The sequence below is a fragment of the Phoca vitulina genome, unplaced genomic scaffold (genome assembly GCF_004348235.1).
Source record: "Phoca vitulina isolate PV1807 unplaced genomic scaffold, GSC_HSeal_1.0 scaffold33, whole genome shotgun sequence".
Taxonomy (NCBI): Eukaryota; Metazoa; Chordata; class Mammalia; order Carnivora; family Phocidae; genus Phoca; species Phoca vitulina.
Window position 1 is genome coordinate 18,018,755 of NW_022589736.1, and position 16,329 is coordinate 18,035,083.

The window sequence follows — 16,329 nt, forward strand, 5'->3', positions numbered from 1 at the left end:
GACAGCAGACATATTGCACTGACCAGAGGTATGGTTTTCCCAGATCTCCACAAAGTCTTTTTCACAGCCAGAGGAATTCTGAAGGTTAAAGTCTTCAAAATGGATGGTAAGATAGTGTCCTGAGGGACCCTCGAGATGCCACTCACAGAATAAATTGTCTCTATATGGAAGTGTTGGATATCCGCTGCTTTCAATGACACCACTTTGCCCTGTCACTCTTCCCCCACAGTGGGCTGCAGAAAAGAGCAATATTCTGTTACAAGATTTTTCTTTTCTTTTTTTTTAAATTTAATCAGCACATTCAAAAACTTTTAGGTGCCAATTAACATTTTAAAAATTCTGAAAATGTTTATTTAGTAGTGTTCCCCTTATTATTTGAAATCTACTATTGATGTAAAGAGAAATGATACCACAAGTCCAGTTCAATAATGGGAAATGGAAACTGAATGGCATATTCTGTAACATCACATTAATCCTCCTGGGACACCATGTAAGAGCTATTAGTTGCAAGGAAGTTTCCTTTCAGGAACCAATTGATAGATTGGTAGGGCCTGCCTACTACCCTGTGTCTGTGATTCTGAAGATGGAAGGCGGGCTTAGCTGGAAGGGGTGCAGTGGTGATTAGTGATGCCTGGCCTTCCTGGTTGAACTATCAAATGAACGTTTCACTGCAATAACTGGTATCTCGGGGCCTGGCAAACTACCACTCAATTCTTCCTTATCAGCTGGATGTGATAGATTGAATTATATACAGTTTGCCTCGGGCTATAAAACAACCTATGGTGTAGGTTTAATGTTGTTACCAGTAGGCTTTCCAACTTTTGACTGTATTAAATATGTTTGGTTAGTGTTCAGACCCACCAGATACTGAATTCTATGTAATTGTGACCATAAAACAATAAATCTTCAGGATGCATGTGTATTGCTCATTTTTTAAAGTAAGGAAATCAAAACACTGACGAGACACACTTGTTTCTGTCTAGTGACTGATTTGGCACTAGAGACATAAGGGAAAAACATTATCCACTAATGATGAGTTCAAACTTACCGTTCTGTATATAGTTATTTGATTATGTTTGAACAGTAAACCATTTTACTAGTTAAGGTGATACTATACAGATTTCATAATAAGAGAAAGAAACAAAGATTGATTTAACTGAATATGTTTTCACAAACAAGTTAGGAAAAAATACAAAATATTCAAGTTTACTAAAAAGAGTGGTTTAAAATGGAAAGCAAAATAAAATGTTAAATTGATAAATGACTTTGGTTTTAAACATTTACATTCCTTACTTATTTCTATCACTAAAACAATCATTACAATTAGGCAGATAGAAAGACTTCTCTAAAAATGGTATGATTTTTTAAAGTTTTATTATAGTCTGTCATAACTTTCTTATTAAATAAAAAAAAAATGTTGTTACCTATAGCATACTTGATCTTGAACCCCACCTGAGTGGGGCTGTTGTCAGATCGGAATCTCAAATACATCACGTCTCCTGAGGACAACTGGCTCCTGGGCAAAGATCTCCCACAAACCTTGGAAAGTACTGGTGCATTTGAATCAGCCCCGTCTCTCAACTCAAGGTAATTGGATGTGCAGCTAAAGAGGAAAGAAAATTCCATTTAATATAAAAAAAGTCTGTCACTTTGACGTATTTTCAAAATAAAGACTTCACCAACTTTCTCCAAGAGCAATATTAAATCATCATTTTTGTAGCAGAAGACACTACGACCATCGTTTTAAGTGGTGTGTCGCTTGAGAATGCTACATAATATTTTTCTAATCATAATATGTTCTTTCATTAGTGGCTCCAAAAGGCAGGTGTTATATGTACCACATCAAAGAATGCTGGGGCGCCCGGGTGGCTCAGTCGTTAGGCGTCTGCCTTCGGCTCAGGTCATGATCCCAGGGTCTTGGGATCGAGCCCCACATCGGGCTCCCTGCTCAGCAGGAAGCCTGCTTCTCCCACTCCCACTCCCCGTTTGTGTTCCCTCTCTCACTGTGTCTCTCTCTGTCAAATAAATAAATAAAAATCTTAAAAAAAAAAAAAAGAATGTTTACTTGTCTTCCCTCCGTATTTGTTTGACAAATACACAAGTCATTCTCAAATTAGTGCCTAGGAATTTCAAGACAAGAAGTACTTTGTTTCATGTGATGATAGGGCACATCTCTTGTGACAAAGACAAATTCTCTCTTGACAGCCCTGCCACCCAGGCTAGTGGAGAGACTCAGCTGGAATGTTCTGCGTCCATAAAAGTGAGCGAGTATTTACCCAGTATTTCTTAAGAAAGTCAATCAGCCATTTAATGCTCACTGAGTGGGACCGTGGCATTATATCAGGTGCCCGTAAATAGTAAGCAAAAGCTCTCGTACTAAGTTTTGTACCGTACACATATTCTTGCAAATGTATACATACTTTTGTTAAATGAAGAGAAAAATTCAGGGGTTTCTTTTCAGTCAGTATGGTTATTCTCTTTGTGTTCAACGCAGTTAAGGCTTACTCCCTGGTTTGTAATCCTGTAAGAATTCTCATTAAAGAGAGGTTGGGAAATTGTACGGTACTTGCCTTAGTCCTTTCTCTGACACTGGTGACCCCTAGTGTCACGTAACACGAATTTCCATTTGTTAAACAGACACTTTATTATTTATGACATTGAGTCTGAGGCTGGGAAAATAAATATTCATCTACCAGAGACACTATATTTTTCCTGTGGGAGGAAGAACGGATAACATAAATCTCGAACAGCTATCCTCAGTGTCTCTTGGAGGATGTGCGTGGTGTCAGGAGGGACAATGTCCGTGTACATAACCTGCTCAGCTAATTTGAGAGTGGCCGGCAGGCAATGTTTTCAGGCTCAAGGTGTAATGTGTGTCCCTTCCCCATTTTTTAGATTTCCTATGCTGAGAAAAGAAATTATTCTCAAACATGACAGCTAGAGAATACTAAGTCTGAGTAGGAGAAAAAGGAAATGGAAGTGACCTACTTGGGTGTTTCTCCAATATTGAACTGATCTTCAAACTGCAGCCTTATGAGCTTTCCAGGAGGAGCAGCTAGGAGCCAAGTGCAATCAGCGTGCTGGGGGTAATTGTCAGGGTGGCCGGGGGAGGTCACATACCCCACAGAATCCACATCGTGGATGTAGATATTGCCCCCACAGGCTGGTGAGAAACACAGTGAAATCAATCAACAGTCTGGGAAAGAGGATGCAATGCCACTATCTTTTTTTTTTTTTTTTTTTGCACTGTCTTACGTCTTTTTTTTTTTTTTTAAATTGAAATATAGTCGACACTCAATGCCACACTAGTTTCAGGCGTACAACATAGTGATTTGACAAGTCTACATGATTTCATGTATATGTGGAATCTAAAAAACACAAACACACACACAAAAAGCAGAAACAGACCCATAAATACAGAGGACACACTAGGGGTTGCCAAAGGGGGGGGAGTGGGGGGACGGGCCAGATGGGTGAAGGGAAGTGGGAGGTCCAGGCTTCCAGTTAGGGAAGGAATGAGTCATGGGGATAAAAGGTACAGCATGGGAATACAGCCAAGCGTATTGTAAGAGCCTTGTATGGAGCAGATGGTGATTACACCTGTGGTGAGCACAGCATCACGTCTAGACTTCCCACTGGCATTTTTTAAAGTCTTTTTATCTGTATTTCCAACCTCAATTTCCTTTCATCTGGATTTACCCTCATTCTCTTTTTAAGCAAATAGATTCTGAATTTGCTATCAGGGGAGCTACCAAGTGTGTCATTTTCTAATTTGCCCAACTGTAAATTCTCTTAGAAAATTTCTCTCTTCCTTAAAGCCAACAAAATGCTTCTGGTGCACAGTGCACGCAGCAGAACATCATGGAAGCATTAGTATACATTTGCCACAGAGATAAGCACATGAATGCAGTAGCGCTTGTAACTTCCCACTGACTGGGCAGTTCAATAGAAAGATGCGGAGCTGGGATCTTGAGGTTTAAAAGACTAAGCAGATATATATTTGCACAACTCTGTGGGCATTCGCTCATTATGTTTCTTCAGGATTGAGATGCATTTGAAGAGTAAGAGATAACCGGGATGAGAGAATTTATTAGCCAGTTTCTGGGAGAAGATAAATGGGTTTTTTTACACTTCTTTTCTAAAAAACCAAAGTATGTAAAAATACAATCCAGGCCAGAGTAAACCGGGTGCTTACAACACCAATGAAATTAACCTATAAGTTAGCCTCACAGATACATGGATCTTGACATTTATTTCTGCTGTCATTCAGTCACTTATGGTCCTGAATTTTGCCATTACCCAGAATGCTTCTTGTCTCTGAACCCCTAAACTGCAGACTCTTCTGACTGCCTTTAACTCCCTTGCTCTTGGCCCTTCCTTTAGACTCACCTTGCAAAAAAACCCAATATCAAGACTGTATGCTATTCAAACCATTTGCGGAAATCAAGGCCTCCAAACACGTGCCTCCACTCTCAACACTGCAAGCAACCCTACTTTCTCACAGAAATGTAACAGCTCTGTGAGACTTGACTCTCTGCCCTCAACCCTTATTCCTCCCACTCTTTCTGGAGCCTCACCACACCACTGAAGGAGTTCTCCTTCAGAGAACGATGGAAGAAATCAGATGAGGACACTCCCTCAATTGGTTACCGCCCTTAAGAAATGTATCCGCATCTCTGCCTCCTTTGTCTTCCCCTGCACACGGTCTTCCTGTACATCGGGTCGGCCTCCCACTCCACTGTCTCCTCAGGGACCGTGCTCTATGGAGGCCCTTCCCTTACCCTGTGTGCTCTCTCTCTCTCTCCCTCTCTCTCAATCCTGGCCCCCTCCCCTCCCCCACTCTCGCCTTGCTCCTCACATCCTCCCACTCATCACATGCTCAAGTCAGATACACTCACCTTCTCTGCTCTCACCGCCCTCTTTCCTCCTTCCCCCTTCACTTTTCAACCCCATCAAAGCACTCTGGTTGCCTCACAGTCCTGTACCCAAGCATCTATTTCATCTTTATTTTATGTCCACAGCATTTAACCTGGTTGATCACATCTCTCTCTCCTTTCAATTTTTGTCCCCCAGCTGTTTGGACACTGAGCTCCTCCTCCTTTTATCTCACACCATTCCTCCTTTGGTCCCTGGGCGCCTCTTTCCAGGTGTTTTCCAGACACTGGAAGTTTGTAACTCTTCATCCCCACCACCTATTTCACCCATCCCCCTCCCACCCCCTCCCCTTTGGCAACCACCAGTTGGTTCTCTATATTTAAGAGTCTGTTTGTTTGTTTGTTTTTTAGATTCCACATATAAGTGAAATCAAATGGTATTTGTCTTTCTATGACTGGCTTATTTCACTTAGCAGAATAATCTCTAGGTCCATCCACGTTGTCCCAAATGGCAAGAGTTCACTCTGTTTTCAAGGCTGAATTGTGTATATATATACCACATCTTCTTTATCCACTCATCTGTGAATGGACAATAGGTTTTGAAATCAAAAGAACTTTAAGTCTAATAGTAAAGGCAGAAAGATGGGGAGCAGGTAATGGCCATACCATTCTTATACAAAAAGAGGGTCCACAAAGGAATAAAAGAATTGTAGCGTTTATAAATAAACCCTTAGTATACCTGAATTATCACCAAATATTGACTTTAAAAATGTAATTTAAGACTGTAACTCAAGATTCTATCTTGGGAAAGTAGAGTTCTGTGGGACCAGCTGATGTCTACTCACTAGACATAAGGCACTGTTACTCTACGAAGCCTCAGTGCCCAGTGACGTTCTGCCCACGCAGGATTCAGCAGCCCAGCTCAGCAGAGAGATAGAGAGGGGTAACAAACTCAACCTATAAAGTAATGGTGCTGGTATTCACAGAGCTGTCTTTCAAGGCTCCTTCCAAGTGCCAGAGCTGTATGTAGTGGGAAGTAACAGAAGTACATTCCCAGTAATCATGGAACCTACCCAAGCTATTAGATGATTTTCTGTGTCATTTGGTAGACCCTTATTTCTTCTCCTCTTCCAGAATAAACAAATTATGCTAACATTTTAAAATCTCATATTTCTTCTCCTCTTCCAGAATAAACAAATTATGCTGACATTTTAAAATCTCATATTTTAGAGAATATGCAGTAAAATATAGATATACAAATTAGATTATTTTTTATTAGATTATGTTAGATTTTATATAGATATATAAAATTTAGATTAATATGTTTTTTAAAATATACTCAGGAATCTGGGATTGTGGTCTTATGATTATCCTGAAATCCATATTATCTAATTGGGGGGGGAAAGCAAAGATTTATTCTCTGCTAACATTACTCTCTCTTTTGAAACTATGCTTATTTACTTATTTATTCAATTAAACATTATATAAAAATAAATGTCATAAAATTAAGTCATTACAGCAGAATTAAATATAATTTTAATCAAGTGTAATTAAGCAAAGGTAATTAAAGATCACCACTGTAATATATAATTAAGTGGGTAATAACAGAATCAGAGGAATATGTGTTCATTTTAAAAGAAAGCATACAAATGATTATAAAACAATGTAATTATCATTCTTACAATGTTTCCATAACTGAATATAACTTATAATTAGACATGGTATAATAGAAAGGACTAAGAAATTTCAGGGTATCTGTAAGATCAGTTTAATTTATACTTATGGAGAATTTTACTTTATTCATTCTCTTGATAAGTACGCTTGGAAAAAATCTAAGCCTCATTTTACTTATCTGTAGAATTGAAATGATACCTTCCTTAAAAAGTAGCCATGATGAGATACTGAATGTATCAAGAATATAGTAAAGTACCTGAAAACAGGTAGCTATTCTTGTTAAATTATTCTTACTTTAGAAAAGAAAACTTCACACATTTTTCCTCAGATCTATTTAAACAAGGAAGACCAAGCAACTGCAGGAAAAATATGGGCATTGTGCTTTATGAAAATACTTACCTAAACTTTTTGCCTCATATTTGATCTTAAATCCTTGCCCTCCATTACTAGCATCAGAAATAAACTGCACAAACATTTGATTATCTGAGGTGAACAGAGTGGATGAAGGATGACTGCCACAAAAATGACCATTTCCTCCATGGAGTCCCAAGGGTGGAGAATAGATATCAGGTCCATTTTTCAGCTAGGAACACAAATTAAAATTGCATAAATTCCTTCATATTGAGAGAGATGGAGTGCCCAAGTCCTATCAATTCATGTCCCAGGAGAGAAGAATCACCATTTTGTTTTTTGAATGAAGACTGCAAAGATAATAATTAGAAAAGGTAGCAAGCATGACCTACCACCAAGTAGTCCCCCTGACTGCAAGAAGAATCTCCATTTGGAATCTGGAAGGGCTGTTCAAAATGGACAGCAATGGTCAGACCACTCTGAACCAGAACGTGCCAAGAGCAATTGAGGTTGGGACTGTAGGTCTCCGGATACTGAGGGGATGTGATAATCCCTCTGTCTGCATGCAAATATCCACCACAACCTTTCCAAGAAGAAACAAAGGTAATTTATTTAAGTGACATTTACAATGGGATTTTTATGCTTTCCTGTTTTTCTTGAGGATTTTTAAAGTGTAGGCAATAGAAATGTGGTTTGAAACTAACTGGGACCAAAGTATAAGAAATGATTAGCCTAACAAGCATTTGTTGAGCACAGATGACTGGGTACTCATTTTGTGGTTTCTCCTAAGATCAGGATACAGAAATAAGCAACAGAGACAAATTACTTTCAGAAGCTTACTTTATAGATGAGTAAGACATACAATAAACACATATATAATATGTGGGATGGGGATAAACTCTACAAAGAAAAGTTAATAGGGGGAGGGGGAATGGCATAGTATTGTCTGGGGAAGTTAGAGAAGGCTATGGTGTTACGGTATCACCTGAACAGAGACCTGAAGAAATGAGGGATCAAGCCATACGGTTTTGTGAGAGAAGAGGGTTCCAGTTCAGAAAACACTTGGTGTAAAGGCTTGAGTGGTACATCATGTAAGTCAGAATTAATGAGACAACAGTGAGTGATCCCAAAGAAAGCAGGGCTAGGTCATTCAGGAAACTGAAAGGGCTTATTTTAAGTAAGAGAGGAAGACATTCAAGGGTTTTGAGCATCAGAATGGCACGACCTGACTTAGATTTTAAAAGCATCGCTCTGTCTGCGATACTTAGACTGTAAGGGGGGCAGGCAGGAAACGCACAGGCAGGGTGTCCAATAAGGAGATGACTGCCTGAGTCCAAGGAGAGATGATAGATAGGACCTGGACTAGGGTGGTAGCAGGAGAAAGGTGGGAAGTGGCTGGGCTCTAGATATATTGGGAAGGTAGAATCATTGTGATCTGTTGATGGTTAGGACGCAGGGTGAGAGAAAGAGAAGGATCAAGAATGACGTCAAGATTTTTGGCTTAAGCAACTAGAAAGAATGTACTTTCCATTTATCAAGATGGTGAAGAGTGTGGAATGAGCAGGTTTGGAGGGTGGAAGGGGGTGGGAAAGCAAGAGTTCAGGTTTCACATGTTAAATTGGAAATACCTTCCAGACATGCAGCCGTCCAGCATGTGGGTGTGCACGTGCACACACACACTTATGTACATTTATATGTGCACACATACATCTGTCAGACACATGAACAGGAGAGAGAGAGAGGTTGGAAGAGGAAGAAGAGAGTGGATGGAGGGAGCAGGCATTAATTTGCCCGTTGTCAGGGGCTGAGCAACTCAACGAGGGAGTGCAGTGAGTTCACACAACCACTTAAATCACAGGTGGAAATTTATCATAAGTCTAATTTCAAAGCCCATTCTCTTAAACCACTATGCAGCCTGCTTCCCTGAGTGTGAAGAAGATAATTTATCTTCCATTGCTCCCTACTCTGTAAAGGACATATATAACAGTGCAGGAAAATATTAGATAAATTTTTAATGTCTATATCGAGAGTCTACTTTAAAATTATGTTTTTTGGTTAAAAGCACGAGCGTCTTTCAATATTCCATATTTCATGGACTACTTTAATTTTAATCTTTTTGGCTTTAAACTTATTATTGGACTTCCCATTTTATCAAGTTTTGAAAGTTTCGATCATACTGCACATGATCGCCACCCATGTATTGTGCACATTCTCTGACTCATCAAACTTATATTCCAAGAGAAAAAAATTCTTCCGGCCAACCCTCCAATGAGTTGTTTAAACCAAGAGCTTTCTGAAGATATCTTGTTTTCCTTTGTCTATTTCTTAGACTGAAGATTACTCTGACTTATTTTTCCTTCAATGTGTTATGGATAAGTGCTGTCTAGTTCTGTTCTAGCTGAAGCCCTCGGCTAGGCTGAAAAATTGTTTTAAAGATCTCATTCTTGGGCCTACCAGAACACACCTCCTTTTTTTGGGCGGGGGGAGGGGAAGATGTCCCACCCAGAGACCTGAAGGCAGGGGATCCTTATGTACCACTCGGCCACTGTTTTTTGGATCAGACTCAGTAGCTGACATAGGATAGCCATCCAGAGGCTGGGCAGAGAACCACGTGAAAAATAAGCAGAGTATGTTAGAGAAAGAGAGAGAGAGAGAGATGATGAGGTGAGATGACATGACATGACACACACAAAAACGAGCATATTACTTTTGTGAAAGGATGCATTGAAGCCCGCTCCAGTTATACTGAAGTCCGAGGTGAGCCGGATGAACATGTACTCTCCAGTGGACCGGATGGGTCCAGGGATCTCTCTGCCACAGAGAACTGCTAGCTGCGGGGCCAGGTTACTGTCTCCTACGCCAAAGAAAGGAAATGTCAGCGGCAGAATGCGGTGTCTTCAGAATCTCCTCCACCATCCTTTGCAACCCAGACAAAGCAGCTCACACATTTTTCTCAGAACATCACCCATCCTAGGAGATCATGAGTTTCTCAAATAAAAGGATACTCCAGGGATTACATCATTCTGGCTCCAGCTGCCTAATCATGCTGCCTACCTTTTGCTTTACCCTTTATGTTAAAATCTCCTTTGACAGTTCCCACCGTCTTTCTAAAAACTGGATGACAGTTCTCCCTGGCACTAAAACTCAAAATCAGGGTACATGGAGGTTGGGAAATTATGGAGGAGTAGTGCTGTAATGTATGTTAGAGACTCAGCTAAATCACTCTGATGGCTGAAGGTCAAGTATGTAAAAGAGAACTTCAGCCTCAGATCCTATACTAATGTTGTAAAGTCATTTGCCAAGAGGTGTGCTACATTTATATGACCCTCTCTTCAGCTCCAGAGGGTTTTTTTAGTTGTGACTGTGTTTTTGTGGGTTTTTTAAACTTTCCATTTGTTTGATGTGGTTTATTCCTTTTGCTATTAAAAGAACACACTTATGTCCACCTGTGTGGAGGATGAAAAAAGGCAGTTTCAGCAAGTGTGCCCTCCAGGGAGAGAAGCAAAGGACAACTGGGTCACCTCATGGTTCTTTTTCCTTTTTACTACTCTTGGATATAAGCAACTTGGAACAAAGCCACAATCAAAGCCAGAGTGGAGCAAAGGAAATTATAAAATATTTGGATTCCTTGGCTGGGAAAATACATGGTTTTCTTCTCCCTCTAAGGAAAATAATTAATAAACTTCAAGCTATTCTAAAAATAGAATATGAGACATGAGGAAATTTGCCTCTTTAACGCAACCAGCAAAATGAATCCCTTTGACATTGATCACCATCTAAAACTCACTCATTGTTAATTACTTCAGAAAACAGGGTATTGTCTGGGATTACAAATGCAATGGCATAGCTATATGGAGGAGACGCCTGAAAGGTATTCTTTGCAGGGTTTCTGACCTCTGGAAATTTTTGTGTTTTTTACAATTCAAAAGTTTCTCTCTATAACTCCTTTTGCACTTGCTATCTTCACTATAATATTTTGCTATACATTTTGCCCCAAATTGTTTTTGTTGACTTATTCTCTGTCTATATCACAAAATGTTGAAGTTTATTGTACATTGTTATTTATATCATAGGTGCATATTTTCTCTCTCAGTGAGACGGGGTAGGGTCTACTGATTTTTCTTTTCTAAACTTCACCTCAGATTGTCTGATGAAACAATGCTTATCTCTAAATAATTACTTATTGGTTGCCTAACTGATGAGTTGGTAGATAACCCAATAACCATATGATGGTTTGTTTCTCCCCCCAGTATCCATAGTAAATACTGAGGTATTTCTAGAACCTTCTACAACTTTACCATATGGATTGTGGCAGGGATGAACCTGATTTTTAAAGAGAGGGGAAAATCAAATGTAAAGAACCAGGGCTACAGGGTAGTCTGGTGATTCTCTTTCTACTCGAGACTCCTCATTTTAGAGATGTGGAAACCGAGGCCAAGATTACCAATAGCTGACATTTATCAAGCAATTATTATTACTACTTTGAGTGCTTTACATGTAATATCAAACTGTATCTTCACAATAACACTATTAGGTAAGTATTTTTATTATCTCAATTTTGTAAACAGGAAATAGTCTTAGGAAAGATATATAATTTGCCCAAGGGCACAGAGTATAGAAGTCAACAGGGATTTAAAACACTCGCTAAATAACTCCAGATGCTCAAACTATGCTATGAGATTTCTCTAGGATCACAAAAATCTTTCTCTAAGATTAGGTCACACTCTAATTTAAAGTACATTTTATATCTATAAATAATAGAAGGGTTACTGATTTTTGACAAAATTATTTTTTTGCCTTCCCCCCCTTCTTCTGTTTTTTTTTACCCCCCCTAGGGCTGATGTAGTTTCACAGAACCTCAATTTGGGGGAATCTTAGGTATGTAAAATTTGTTGGTACATGGTCTGGAAAAAATGGATTCAGTCTTGAACCATCACAATCCTGTAAAAAAATGAATAAGCAGGTAAGAGAGTGCCTCAGGTCTCCCAGGAAGGTGCAGGGCCCTCTCTGGGGTGGCCCAGGAATGTCCACAGCCCGCTTGGGACCAAGGGCCACAGGCTGAAGGCCTGTGATGACTGGTCAATGGCACAAGTGGCCTCTAAGTATTATTGCTTGTGCTCAATGGCTTTAGATATTTGCTTCAGAATGTGATATGCCACTGCTACTCAGAAGCAAAAAAACCCTGTCTGAATGAAGAATGAACAATTGGAGTGGGGCTTGAAATTTCATTCTAAATGTAGACTAAACACTGTGCAAATGAACAAAATACCCACCAACCGCTACAGTCGGCACTCAATAGCTACTTCTTGAATGAGTAAAGAAACATATGAGGAACTAATGAGCCTATTCAGTACCTACTCATGTTGTGAATAAAAATCTCTTCCGATAGGTCACACTCTAATTTAAAACACTGTCATTGTTTTGGCATATAAGTCAATTTGCTGAGCTCCCAAGCTCTATGTCTCAGTAAGAACACTTCCAGTCTATAAAGAGTTTATGATGAAACCTATTTTAAAAATATCTCTAGCAAAGTAAATTGAAATCTAAATTAAACAATTCTGAATTCCACATCTATAAAATGTCAGGACTTTTGCTCGGGAATTTTGCATGTATTATGTTCCCTGATATAACAATTCCAAGAAGTAGATATTGGTCTCTCTTTCACAGACAATAAAACAGACTTGGAGACATTTAGTATTTTGTGCAAGGTCACACAGATGAAGAAGAAAACAACTCCCAGGCTTCAGGCTTCTAAGAAAAATTATTGGTGAAACAAAAAGCAACTCAATAGAAAGTGAATGTTAAAAGAGTAACCATAATTTACTTCATTACTGGAGTTACCTACTGAAGATTTTTTTTTTAAGTTTCTACCAGATTCTGAACACTCAGAATATGTGTGCAAGGACACACTCATTTCATTACGTGAAAAGTTTTAAATTTTAACATCCACAGGAGTGCCTTGATGTGAGAAAAGATGATAATTTCTCTGGGCAATGTGCTAATAGCTGATGGTTGATAGGAAAAGGGGGAAAAGTTAAGATTTATCATCTCATCTCATTTGTATGTTTGATTCGAGTCTTGGTGCCCAGCCTCAACAGAAGGAAAATAAAGCCCTTCTGCCATTTCCTAACTGTACTTCATGAAAGTCTAGGGTTGAGGGGATAAGGGAGACAAGAGCTTGCATACGAGTAACCTCTGGGCAAAAAACAAACACATGTTTGGTCCACAATATGCTCTGAAGCATTTTTCATTAATTTCCAAAATCTAACAATTGGGAAATTCATAGAAAATTCTGTATCTTTCATATCTCTTAGAAGACAGGAAGCTAAATAACACTGAGCCTGCCTTCTTAGTAGCTGCTCCTTTGAGGCTGTTCTCCAGTTTAACACTTCCCTAGTTATGTTCCCTGTTGTCTAGGTAGGCATGTGAGGTCTTAATGTCTTTAACATGGCAGGTAGTGGTTCTCGAACTTTAGAAACTCTCAGAATCATCTGGAGGCAGGGACAAGGGTCAGGCAAGTGAAGTACTCACATCACAGGCAACATTCAGGGAGGGGCCAAAGACCTTAGAAATCAAGATAAGTCATATTTTAGTGCAATATTTTAAAAATTAAAATTTAATGTAAAATGGTCAAAATACCAAAATTTTAAACCAAGGTAGAATCTGACCCTGCAGTTTGCGCAATCCTGCCTTACTTTCCTCACCCTAAACACGGCCCGCCTGGAAGGCTTTTTAAATCACAGATCTAGGACCCATCCGGAGAGTTTCTACTTTAGTAGGTCTGGGGTGTGGCTGAAAGATTTGCATTTCTAACAAGTTCCCTGGTGACACTGATTCTGCGGGGCTGGGTCTGGGGACCGCACTGTGAGAAACACTGATCAGAGGATGGGGCTTTCCTCTTCTCCAGCCATGTGAATTGTGAAGCACAATTTTGTACATGTTGCATCTTAGTATTATGCTGCTAATTGCATTGCAACACCACACCTGTGCATAGAGGAAAAGATCAAAAATGTTAGCCCTTAATTCTGACTATTCTACCCAAAGATTCAGTAGACAAAGAGAATTGAATATATTGCAATTATATACACTTTTTCACACTTGGATCTGAAAGCCATAGGTCTAAAATATCAAAATTTATCTCCAAGGCCTTTCATCAAGAAAGCAGCACCACCTGGAAACTCAGACCATTACTTCCTACTTAAACTAAAGGCAGGGCTTTTTCTTAGGAATGTAATGCTGTCCCTGACATAGTATGTGCATTTGTTTCTTATAGAACATTTAATACTTTCCTTACATTCTTTAGAAATTGTAGCCAACTCTGGTGCCTTCATTGACCATGATATCTGGGAACTTCCATATAAAACGGATGGAGACAGCGAACAAGTATTATCATAATTGAATGTAACTAAGTATGTGTGAGGGCTGAAACTTGGCCATTTTTTGTTTTGTTTAAATGTTTCTCACCATCTCTTATCACAAGTTTGTCATAGTCACAAGATCTGTGAGCTTCGATGTCCAGGGAAAGGATGTTGAGTTCCACAGTAGAATCTGGAGCCTGAATAAGCCACATGCAGTCAACATTGTTACTGTAGCTTTCAGGCCAGCCTGGGGAGAAGAGAAAGACCGGCGCATCTCCTGTCCTCAGGAAGCCACCACAAGCACCTGTTGAAGAAAAAATAACACCTATGAAATACCTCCCATGGGAGAGAATGTAGCACATTCATTTTAAAGTGGCGGCCCTGAACCTAGAGGAAACAACTAATTAAAACAGTTCTCAAAGAAATCTAGAAATATTTTCTTAAACCTGCTGACTCACACAGCTGTGATTTCCCTTAATTTTTTGTATAAGAAAAACACACTTTATTCTGCTTTTCTCACCATAGTTTTGCCACACAGCCCATTTATTGATTAGTGTCGTTATTTGTTGAGCATGAAGTTAGTTCATGTAGAAGACCCTATTATGATTCTATTGTTACTATTATTTATGTTTCCTCTGGACTTCAATCTTCACTTTTTCAGCATAGCTATTCACCATGTAATTTATATCTGGGCAGCCTTGAAATAATTTTCAATTTGGTGAAATGTATAACAACAGCTTTTATTTCTGACTCAGTTTGTTTAAAATTAGCTTTATTGAACTATTCTGTAGATCTCATAAAACTTACCCTTTTAAAATATACAATTCAGTGGGTTTTAGTATATTCACAAAGTTCTGTAACCATCATTGATCATTTTAGAACACCTTCACCATTCCAAAAGACATTTCAAACCCATTAACACTGATAGCTTGCCTGTTTTCCACTCTAGCAGTCCATGAGAACCACTAATTGGCTTTCTGCCTCTGTCTATGGATTTGCCTGTTCTTGACATTTCATGTATATATATTCATACAATATGTGATTAGCTTTTGTGGTGAGCTTCATTCACTTAGCATCATGTTTTAAGGTTCATCCATATTGTAGCAGGCATCACATCAGTATTTCCTTCATTTCCCTTCATTCGCTCATTTCCTTTTTTAAGGCTGACTAGTACTCCACTGTGTGGATATACCGCATTAAGTTTTATCAGCTGTTTGACATTTGGGTTGTTTCTGCTTTTTTCATTATTATGAATAATGCCTCTATGGACATTCAATGTATAAATTTTTGTGTGGACATATGTTTTCAATGCCATTAGGTATATGACTAGGAATTTAATTGCTGGATCATATGGTAACCCTGTGTTTCCATTTTTGAGGAACTGCTAAACTGTTTTACAAAATGGTTATATCTTTTTATATTTTTACCAGCAATACACAGGGTTCCAATTTCTCCACATCCTTGCCAACACTTGTTATTGTTTGTCTTATTGATTATAACCATCCTAGTGAGTGTTAAATATATGTTTTCTAGTATACCACTTTAATTCACTTGTTCTTCTTTTTACTATATATTTTTTAAGTTATCTTCTCAGTGGGTGTCTAGGGATTACAATTAGCCTTTTAATTTGAATCAGTGTAGTTTGGATTAATATTAATTTAGTAGTTTGAATAGTATATAAAACTTTGCTCAAATATAATTCCATACCAACCCTCCCATCTTTTGATGCTATTATTGTCATAAAAATTATATATTTAAACATTACAAACCCATCAACATAGTTTTATAGTCATTGCTTAATGTCTTTAAATCAGACAGTGGAAGAAAAGATCTACAAACAAAAGTACATTTATAACATCTTCATATTTACTTGTGTTGTTATTTTACTGTTTAGTAGTAGTGAAAACATGCTATAGTACTTTCATTTCAGCCTGAAGGCCTCCCACTAGAATTTCTTGTATAGTAGATCTGCTAGCAATAAATTCTCTGAATTTTCAATTTATCTGGGAGTGTTTTAATTTCTCCTTAGATGGAGGATACATTTGATGGATAAGGATTTTTAATCAACAGTC

General features: G+C 38.6%; 1 protein-coding gene across 1 annotated transcript in view; it reads right to left on the bottom strand.

The window, feature by feature from the left end:
* Positions 1-16,329, bottom strand: part of CUBN (cubilin) — a 264,380-nt gene that overhangs the window by 79,720 nt on the left and 168,331 nt on the right. Inside the window, exons 40-46 of the mRNA XM_032425570.1 lie at positions 14,364-14,561; positions 9,607-9,753; positions 7,292-7,482; positions 6,948-7,131; positions 2,989-3,163; positions 1,425-1,603; positions 24-233 (exon numbers count right to left, since the gene is read on the bottom strand). Of these exons, the coding sequence (XP_032281461.1) occupies positions 24-233; positions 1,425-1,603; positions 2,989-3,163; positions 6,948-7,131; positions 7,292-7,482; positions 9,607-9,753; positions 14,364-14,561 (1,284 nt within the window). The remainder of the gene's footprint in view (positions 1-23; positions 234-1,424; positions 1,604-2,988; positions 3,164-6,947; positions 7,132-7,291; positions 7,483-9,606; positions 9,754-14,363; positions 14,562-16,329) is intronic.